Raw genomic sequence first — 10,392 nt, forward strand, 5'->3', positions numbered from 1 at the left:
CCTCTAAGCCTAATCACCTGAGCTCTACATGAAGGAAGGACAGAACTGACTCCTGCAAGTTGTTCTCTGACCTCCACACAGGGGCTATGACACACAAAACAAACAAACTAACCAATATAAAATAAAATGGTTAGGTATTATGGCACCTGCTCTCAAACGAACACTCTAGAGACTAAAGAAGGACAATCATGTGAGTTTGAGGCCAGCCTGGGCTACATAGCAAGACTCTTGTCATATATATACATACATATATATATATATATAATAAAATAAATAGAATATAAGAAATATAATAAGGGGTTAGGGATTTAGCTCAGTGGTAGAGCGCTTGCCTAGCAAGGGCAAGGCCCTGGGTTCGGTCCTCAGCTGGGGGGGGGAAGAGGGGGAAAGAAAAATACTAAAATGTATAGTGGTAGTTTGAATGAGAGTGGCTCTCATAAGCTTATATATTTAATCTCTTAGTCCCTAGTTGGTGGAACTGTTTGGGAAGCATTGGGAGGATGACCTTGTTGGAGGAGGTGTGTCACTATGTGCAGGCTTTGAAATTACAAAAGTCCACACAATTTCCAGTTAGCTCTCTTTCTCAAGATTGTTGTCTCAACATGTAAGCTCTCAGCTACTGCTCCAGCACCATGCCTGCCTGCCTGCTGCCATGCTCTCTGCCATGATGGTCATGGACTCATCCTCTGAAAGTATAAACTCTCAGTAAACTCAGTTGTTTTGGTCATGATGTATTTTCACAGCAATAAAAAAGTAACTAAGACACACATATTAAAAAAAATGGAGTAATGGGCTGGAGAGATGGCTCAGAAGTTAAGAGCTCTGGCTGCTCTTCCAGAGGTCCTGAGTTCAATTTCCAGCACCCACATGGTGGCTCACAACCATCTATAATGAGACCTGGTGCCCTCTTCTGATGTGCAGGCATACATGCAGGCCGAACATGGTATATATAATAAATAAATAATTAAAAAAATAGAGTACTACTTTGAGGAATAATAAAACAAAACAAAAACAAAAAAACCACTTTACTGCTCTAACAATCCTGGTAGCAGATGAGACACTTGTGCCTCCTCTTTATTGTATCAGATTACTGAAACACTGGACACCAAGGAATCTCGTGATTGGAAAAGGACCTTGTCTTTCCAGAAGAGATTTCAGACAGTTCTGACAACTCTTCAGATCACCTTGCGTGAAAGCAGAGAAGATGATATGTTAGTGATGGGCAGGACCACCCCTTGACCAGGACTGCTTAGCTATGCATACATCTCACGCTCTATTTAAGTGTTAGCCTATGTCAAGACCCTAAAGATAAACAGGGGTGTCATTGGATGCCTGAATTTGTTCCTTTTGAATAAATCTCCCTTTCTTGCTTTTCACCTCAATTGGCCTGTTGAGGACAGGTGGGCAAGTCCAGCTTGTTGGGGCTAATGGCACAAGCTTTGACCTTAGAAACTATAGTAATATCAACAGACTTTTCATTAAGATTCTTTTTTTTTTTTTTTAAAGACTTATTTATTATGTATACAGTGTTCTGCCTGCATGGCCAGAAGAGGGTGCCAGATCTCATTACAGATGGTTGCAAGCCACCATGTGGTTGCTGGGAATTGAACTCAGGACCTCTGGAAGAGCAGCCAGTGCTCTTAACCGTTGAGCCATCTCTCCAGCCCTTCATTAAGAGTCTTCACGAAACCTAGCTCCACCTAGCTTATGTCAGAACAGAAGCTATCATTAAGGATATAAGGAATGGGACTGGAGAGATGGTTCAGCAGTTAAGAGCACTGGCTACTCTTGCAGAAGACCTAGGTTCAATTCCCAGCACCCACATGGCAGTTCACAAACATTCATAGCTACTGTCCTAGGGGATCTGAGGACCTCTTCTGGCATCCTCGGGCACAACACACACATGCAGGCAAAACACCCAGTTTTTTTCCAGTGCTGCGCCTTGCTGCAGCTGTGGCTGGGCTTCCTCAGCCTGGGGGTCCTCTAGGGCAGCCCACGATTGTCTTCCTGGAGCCATATGTGATTCTCGGGCTTTCATTTGGGTTCTGTAACCCCTCCCCTAGATGCTTTGGACCGTCCTTATTTTTATCTGTTGTTGGAAACACTAAAAACTAAATTCAAAGCTACCTTAGAGTGTCTGGGGCTCCACTGTCGCCTTTCCTTTGCCTCATCTGCCCCCCTCCTGTACATAGGCATGCTAGGTGGAGGCTAAGTCATTGCCTTTGGAAGGCTCTCAACAGGCTGAGCCAGAGCAACAGCTTGTTTTAAAATGCCCATCGCCTTTAGTACCAGTGGTTCCTTCAGATTTCTTGACATCTTGGTGGTTGATGGTCCTAATCTTCTGCCCTCTTATCTTAAAAAGTATACCCGAATTCCCGCTATCAGAGGGAGTCCAGTACCTTGCCTATTTTATTTGTTCTTTGTAGCCTGCTTGTTGCTACAGATGAGACTACTGGTTCACTATATCACTATGAAGAGACGGGTCGGTGTCTGGAGATGACTTTCGAATGACTGGAATGTTAGCCCAATGTCCTGAGGATCATTGTACCCACACTGAACTATGTCAGCATGATAACATATCTGCTGATGGTGGGTATAATACAGGTATAGGCACTTGTGAAAAGTGGGTGTGCCTAGGTCTCTTTCCTCTGGACGTGTAGGAGTGTGAATATTCAGATCTTCTCCATACACAAAATTGTGCATCTTTGTTGTGGCTCTTCTGCCTATAGGGCAGCTGCTTATGCTGACCTTCACGACTATGGAATAATAAATACTGAGTTTTTAGTTTTCTGTGCTTTAGAACTAACTAGTCTTGTTAGATGTGGTGGCACATGCCTTTAACTCCAGCCCTCGGCTGGTTGAGGCAGTAGGATTATGAGTTTGAGGCCAGCCTGGGCACTAAATATGTAGACCCTGTCTCAAAAGAAAAAAAAAAAGTTCATATTTGGTTTGTATCTTACACGAGAAAAAGGACCTGCTTAGGCCAGTCACATTATCTTCCAGAACTGGGAGAATTAAGTTTGTTTTATTAGCTATCCAGTCTATGGTATTCTAATAGTTTGATGAATTAAGATACCAATAGAAAACAACCTGAGTAATTCACCTTATTCATAACCATGAAAGAACAGCCAAGGAGCATTAGATAGTTGGACAAAGCCAGCAGAGCCAAAAGGAAGCTTTAAATTTGGATGCAGCAGCCGCCGCACGTTATTGAGTACCTGCGGAATACCTGAAGCCTTGAAGCATTTTCTTACCTGATTTACAACACAACTAGTGTTGTACTGAAAGTGCTGTGTTCTCCAGTTCCGTAGTGACTGCACATGGCTGGTCAACAGAGCTGCCAGTCTCTAACACAAGTTTTAGACCAAGATAAAATAGACTTTAACATTAATAAAATATAATCAACAAGCTTTCGTAGACAATATTAGGATACATAGTAAGAGGAAAACAATAGGAGTCTGGCGTGGTAGTAGTGCATGCCTTTAATTCCAACAATCGGGAGGCAGAGGAAGGCCGATCTTGGAGTTTGAGGCCAGCCTGGTCTACAAAGCGAGTTCCAGGACAGGCAGGGCTACACAGAGAGACTCTGTCTCAAACAAACCAAACCAAACCAAACCAAAGCGGGAATTCCACCCACGCTGGGGCCTGCGTGTTTGCGCATGCTCCAACCGTCCGCCCGCCATTTCCTCGAGGTCGCTTGAGCAACGGCTGTGGACTCCACAGTGGTGCCAGGTTCGCTCGCCTCAGTGCTCCTCTTCTGACCCGCGATGTCTCGCTTGATGCTGCTCTGCCCTCCCCTCCTCCGCCACCACACCGTCCTGTTCTTGAAGCTTGGCGGTCGCTTCACCCACTCAGAACGGCCACGCCACCGGGAACTGTCGCCCACGGTGAGGTAGAGCCTGCCTGACGGCTCCTGGGGGGTGGGAGGAGGGAGCAGTGTGTGTGTGTGTGGTGTGGCTTCATGGATAGGAAGAAGTGAGCAAATGCCCTCGGTGTGTGTGTGTGTGTGTGCGTGTGTGTGTGTGTGTGTGTGTGTGTGTGTGTGTGTGTGGTGTGGCTTCATGGGTGGGGAGGAGAGAACAGATGCCCTCGGTGTGTGTGTGTGTTCATGGGTGGGGAGGAGAGAACAGATGCCCTCAAGTTGTGTGTGTGTGTGTGTGTGTGTGTGTGGGTGGTGTGGCTTCATGGGTGGGGAGGAGAGAACAGATGCCCTCAAGTTGTGTGTGTGTGTGTGTGTGTGTGTGTGTGTGTTCGCGCGCACGCTTGAATTTGTTGCTTCGGTTGTGGGATCATTTTGGAGGCGGGCCCAGGGCGAGGGGAAGGCCTGAGGGGGACCTGGCCTTTCTTCATGGGCATGGAGGCTTAGGGGCCTTGGTTCACTCCAGAGTAAATTACCCGCCTCATTGCCAAGCTGTAGCATTTTCTCTAAAATGGTGGAGATACTGGACAGCTTCGAGTTTCCTAAACCCAGATGTCAGACATTGGCAACTATTGAAAGAAAACTGAGTTTTCTGAAAATTCAGTTGGTTTGATTATGAAACCATCCTCATTAAAACTACTTTCCTTCTTTTTCAGGAGTCGGTGGTTGGAATTGTGGTGTTTTTTACGACCTTTTTCATCCCGGCTGCATATGTGCTAACCAATCTGAACTACTTCAGAAGAGAGTAGATGCCAGTTGCTGTCTGAGCAGCACCTCAGTTCCAAAATGCTTTCAGTAAAAGCCATGGCCTCTTTACATTAGAAAAATGGCTTAGTTGAACTTGTGAATATTCAGTTTTATAACTGTATGTCTGTGGTGTTCTGCACTTTTTTTTTCCCAACTGTGCATTATATGGATGGCAAAAATAATCTGCTTAAGTGTTAAGTAAAATGGAAACACTTATTTGTGCCTAGTATTATTTTCTTTGTACTTTTTTGGGGGCTTAAGATGCCAGGGATCCAACCCAGGGTCTCAAGTGTGAGGGCCACTCTACCACTGAGCTACACCCCAATATCATGAAAGCTGTTAACAATTTACTAATGAAAAAATACAATGAGAAAACAATGAATGAGACTCTTACAAAGGGTGGCACTTGGTGATTCTGAGTGACAGCAAGCGTTTGATGGATGCGAACACCTGGATCTAGTAACATCAACTGTGAGAGATTAAACATGCTTTAAGGTATTGTACATTTAGCTAAATGTTTTTCATGGTTTGCCAGCCCCATTTTTACTGTGAGAAATACGACTTTTTTGTGTGTAGCCTGGGAATGGAACCCAAGGCCTCACCATGGGAGATTTGTGCTCTTGTTAATCCTACCAGTTGAGAATAACACCACTACCACAATCTTAAGCCAAATTTGAAGCAAACTTTAATTAAATAACTGGCCAGGTTGATGGACTCTCTGGCCAGGTTCATCTCTGTGTTCCCAGAAAATGGACACAAATCACAGTTTGCAGGGGCTTAAAAAGGCAAGCCCCATGATTTATCACACTTCCCATCAGTTCCAATCAGGGGCAAGCATACACCCTGACATATTTCCTGCCTCCGTACCTCCTTCCTGCATCCAATCCGGCAAGTGTATATCCTGTCGTAAATCCTGCCGTGAACGTCCCACCCACATATGATCAAGCATTCCCAGTGCAAATGAGTCAAACAAACATAGAACAAACAGAAACTTATTCTTAACTGCAAACAACCCTACACCTGCCAGGTCTGTTTTTCCTGCTTTGTTCTTACACTCTAGCTGTGAGTTTCAGTTATCTTTTCAAGCTTTGTTTACTCCAGGCACATAGTCACTCCCCTAATTTCTGATTTTGTTGTTCTTAATCAGCTTTCAAGTTTGGCACGTTGTATGTATACACAGCTGTATTCATTATTTTTACTCTTGCTATGACCAAATCCCAACAGAAGCAGAGTAAAGAGGGGACGACTTATTTGGCTCATGGCTTTATCTCTCTTGCTTGGGGCATAGTGTGGCAAAGCAGAACATTTCACAATCACGGTGGCCAAGAAATAGAGAAGAGAGTGCTACAGAAAGGGGGTAGGGTAGGGGAGTATAACCTCAAGGACACACGCAGACCCAGACCCGGGTACCTCCTTCAGCTAGGCCCCAACTTCCTGTTCTTTATCTCCCCAGAGTTCTTTTTTTTTTGTTTTTTTGTTTGTTTGTTTGTTTTCAAGACAGGATTTCTCTGTATAGCCCTGGCTGTCCTGGAACTCGCTCTGTAGATCAAGTTGGCATCAAACTTAGAGATCTGCCTGCCTCTGCCTCTCAAGTGCTGGGACTAAAGGTGTCACCACCACCCTCTGCCAGTGATTTCCAAATACTATGAATCCATCAACCATTGATTAGATTGGAGCCTTCAATATCCAATCCCTTCACAAAACCCCATCAGCTAGCTACTAAGCCCCTAAAACATGAGGCTGTTGAGGGGGGACATTTCATATTGAAAGTGTCAATATCTTTTTAAGAAAGTTATTTATGTATATGTGCCATAATGCAGAGCTCAGAGGGCAACTTCCAGGAGTCAGTTTTCTTCCCCCACGTGGATCCTGGGGAGTTGCACTCAGGTTGTCAGGCTTGGCAGCAAGCGCCTTTAGTCACCAAGCCTCTCCCCAGCCCACCCACCTTTGGATTTTTAGTATACTGTGTAGTTATGGTGCACCCCACAATTCTCAGCCTCAATTTCCTTGTCTCTGTAATAGGGGCTCAGAATTACTTTTTTGAAGGGATTTTGTGGAGATTAATTAACTTGGTGAACAAGGGAAAAATAGTTTTCAGCATAGTGCTTGAAAGTAAATAAATATAGGTTCTTGTTAGATGTGTTTGCTAATGTTCATTTCATGCATACTGTATTCCTGTGACGTACTAGGTATTATCTAGAGCAATAGACCAACACATAGGTCATGGCACTTTGTGGCCCTGAAGACCTTAGAAGATTTGCATTCGGTCACTCTAGTATTTCTATTTCAACATTTTTATTGGGAGCCGGGTGTGGTGGTGCACAGCTGTAATTCTAGCACTAAGGAGGATGAAAAAGGAGGATCATAAACTTGAAGCCAGCCTGGCTACAAAGTGAGACCTCCTTTCCTCAGTCTCCAAAAGCAGCAAGAACAATGTGGTGATTTTGTTAGGATTTTCCAGAGGAACATCCAATATAGTGTGTGTGCTCACACAGGTACATGTGTGTATGTGTGTGATTATTTGTGTGTACACAGAAACTGGTTTGAAGATTTACTGTGTGTAGTTATGGTAAATTCAGAATTTGCAGGGTAGTGCAAGCTGAAGGCAGAGTATAAAGTTGTAGTTAAGTTTGAAGATAATTTGCTCTTTGGGGAAGACTTCTCTCTGAAGGGCTTTAGGGGCATTTACTTGTTAGGTTTTTGTTTGTGGTGAACATGGGACCTTGTACGAGCTAAGCAAGTACTTTGCTGCATTCCAAACCTCAGCCTTTTTGGTTTTTTTTGTTTGTTTGTTTGTTTTTTGTTTTTTGTTTTTGAGGATGTGTCTCTCAAAAAGCTCTGGCTGCTCCGAAGCTCACTGCAGAGACAAGGCTGTTCTGGAACTCACAGAGATTCACCTGCCCCTGCTCTCAAGTGTTGGGATTAAAGGTGTGTGCCACCATGCCCAGCCTCAGTCTTTTGACAAAGCCTTTGGATCACTGGATGAAGCCAGCCACATGTGTTTTACAGAAAGTCTGTGGATTTAAATAGTAATCCCTTCCAGCTCTCACACAGACATCTAGAATAGTGTTTGGCTGAATAGCTGGGTATCACAGCTTATCCAAGTTGACAGAAAATTAACCACCACAGTTGGGTAAAACAAATTATGAGTTAATTAAAATCTTATCCATTCACTAAGATCAGCTTTGGGAAAACCTCTCTTACGACATTTAGAAATAAAGCAATCTGTAACAGTTATATTGATCCAACATTTTTTCCCCTGATAACCTTTACCAATGAAGGAAAATGGAAATAATTTTAGGAATTATAAATTCAGGCTTTAGGCAAGGACTTGGAAGTCATGTGTAATATATTTAATTTGTAAGTGTGCTTAACAAGGTTTTTGAGACAGTTTCTCTGTGTAGCCCTGGCTGTTCTGGAGCTCACTATGTTGACCAGGCTGGCTTCAATTCCAGAGATCCATCCTGACTCTGCCTCCCAAGTGCTGGGATTAAAGGCATGCACCATTACCACCTGGTGAATACAATATTTTTAAAAGCAATGTATATGGTATATTGTGGTAAATGTTCTATGAGAAATATTGAAATATTTCTTTTCAGTAGGATTATAATTGTGCTTTTTACTTTGTTAGGGGGTGGGCACAGGTTCTCATTATGTAGCTTAGACTGGCCTTGAACTCAACAGCTCTCTTTTCTTAGACTCCTGCATGCTGGGATTCCAGGTATGTCTGCCCCATCATGCCTTGCCAAATTATTTTCAATATAGGAAAAATGTTATTTTGTATGTCTTGTTTTTCTGAGACAGGGTCTGTGGCAGTTTGAGTGAGTTGTTTCCCCAGGATTTGGGACTTTGGAATACTTTGTTACTGGTTTTTTTTTTTTTTTTTTTTTTTTTTTTTTTTTTTTTTTTTTTTTTTTTTTTGAGACAGGATCTCACTGTATAACCTTGGCTGTGTTGGACCTATGTAGACCAGGCTGGCCTAGAACTCACAGAGATCTGCCTGCCTCTGTCTCCAACGTGCTGAGATTAAAGACGTGTACCACCGTGCTCAGCTATAAAATGTTATTTTCAAGGTTGTGTTTATTTTTAAAGTTTCGATGCTACAGAACAGCACTGAATGGGTAACTCATTTAATTCTGCAAGCTTGTTTCCTTTACTATAAGATTAACATATTGTCCTAGATCCATGAATTTTAGTTTTTGCTTTATTGGAAACAATACATCATTATTTAGAAATTTCGTTCCTTACAATTTATGGGGAATTGTTGTTTTTTAAAATTTATCATTATTGTGTGTATGTGATGTATGTGTGAGTGCACATATCCCACTATGTGTGTGTGTGTATGTGTGCGTATGTGTAAGTCAGGGAACGTTTCTTGGAGTTGTTCTCCTTCTACCATGGGTTTCCTGGATCGAACTTAGGTCATTATGTTTGGCCAGCTCTCTTACCTGCTGAGCCATCTCACTAATCCCTACTTTGCCTTTTTATCTTTGTATTTTGTTCTTCACAAAGCAAAAACTCATCAGTCTGCTAGTCCCTTGATTTTGATAGAGGTAAGTTCTGCAGAGTGAAATCACAGAACCACCAAATGGCTTTGCTTATTTGTTTGTTTTGTTTTTGTTTTTGTTTTTTTAGCCATTAATGTTATTAGAAACACATACCCTACTTAGAATCCCTCCAGGCTTGAAATTCCTTGTATTTAGTTCTGTCTTTTTTTTTTTTTTTTTTTTTTTCCAGACAGGGTTTCTCTGTATAGTTTTGGTGCCTGTCCTGGATCTTGCTCTGTAAACCAGGCTGGCCTCGAACTCACGAAGATCCGCCTGGCTCTGCCTCCCGAGTTCTGGGATTAAAGGTGTGCTCCACCACCGCCCCGCATTTCTGTCATTTTTTTTTTTCTACAGTGATCTGTTTAAAAACCTTATGTATTTCTTCTGATATAGTGAAATACCTGGGGCTGCATAACTCAAAAGAGTTTGTAGATGGAAGTTTCTCCAGTCCTGCCCGGCCCTGTGGTCAGGATGAATCTCTCCCACCTGCGATCCCGAAGCCTTTTATAAAGTAATCACTCAGAGGCTTATATTAACCACAAACTGTATGGCCTATGGCTTTAGCTTCTGGCTAGCTATCTCTTTCATCTTAAATTAACCCATTTCTATAAATCTATATGTTGCCACATGGCCGTGGCATTACCGGTCTGCTGGCATCTTGTTGCTCCTTATGCAGCAGGCGGGCTGCCATCTCTCTTGACTCTGCCTTTCTCTCTGTATCTCTGCTTGGATTTCCTGCCTGGCTGTAGGCTTTCTTGCCATAGGCCAAAACAGCTTTATTGTCTAATGGGAGCCACACATATTCACAGCATACAGAAAGACGTCCCACAGCAGTTTTATTTAGTTCACCATTTTGGAGGCTGAAGTCCCCAGTTGTAGCAGGAGCAAAATTCCTGGTTTAAGGTTGATCCCTTGGTGTGTTGTGGGTCCTACCTCCTTTCTTGTAGACATGAAATGAGCTCTAATAATTGTTAATGTCGTTTCTCCCTGTTAAAAACAGTTTAAACATGTTTATCTTTAGTTCTCATCTCCTGTTTGTTCTGTGTTGTTGAGAACAAGGCTGGTCCTGGGCCCTTTCCTGATCCTCCTGCCTCTGCCTTCCATGTGCTGGGATCGCAGGTATGTGTCACCACACCTGGGTCATGGTACAATGAAAAAATTAAAAACTCTTCAATGCTT

General features: G+C 43.0%; 1 protein-coding gene across 1 annotated transcript; it reads left to right on the forward strand.

The window, feature by feature from the left end:
- The first annotated feature begins 3,702 nt into the window (after window positions 1-3,702).
- LOC131924268 (cytochrome c oxidase subunit 8C, mitochondrial) lies at window positions 3,703-4,882 on the forward strand. Its single transcript, XM_059279539.1, has 2 exons — window positions 3,703-3,887; window positions 4,576-4,882. Exons 1-2 carry the CDS (start codon window positions 3,768-3,770, stop codon window positions 4,666-4,668), a joined length of 213 nt encoding a protein of 70 aa, XP_059135522.1. The 5' UTR covers window positions 3,703-3,767; the 3' UTR covers window positions 4,669-4,882.
- The last annotated feature ends 5,510 nt before the right edge of the window (window positions 4,883-10,392 follow it).

Source organism: Peromyscus eremicus, chromosome 14, assembly GCF_949786415.1.
Source record: "Peromyscus eremicus chromosome 14, PerEre_H2_v1, whole genome shotgun sequence".
Lineage (NCBI taxonomy): Eukaryota > Metazoa > Chordata > Mammalia > Rodentia > Cricetidae > Peromyscus > Peromyscus eremicus.

Coding starts and splice junctions, on each gene's coding strand:
- LOC131924268 (XM_059279539.1), top strand. CDS start 3,768: ATGTCTCGCTTGATGCTGCTCTGCCCTCCCCTCCTCCGCCACCACACC. Junction 3,888..4,575: donor ACCGGGAACTGTCGCCCACG/GTGAGGTAGAGC, acceptor CTTCTTTTTCAG/GAGTCGGTGGTTGGAATTGT.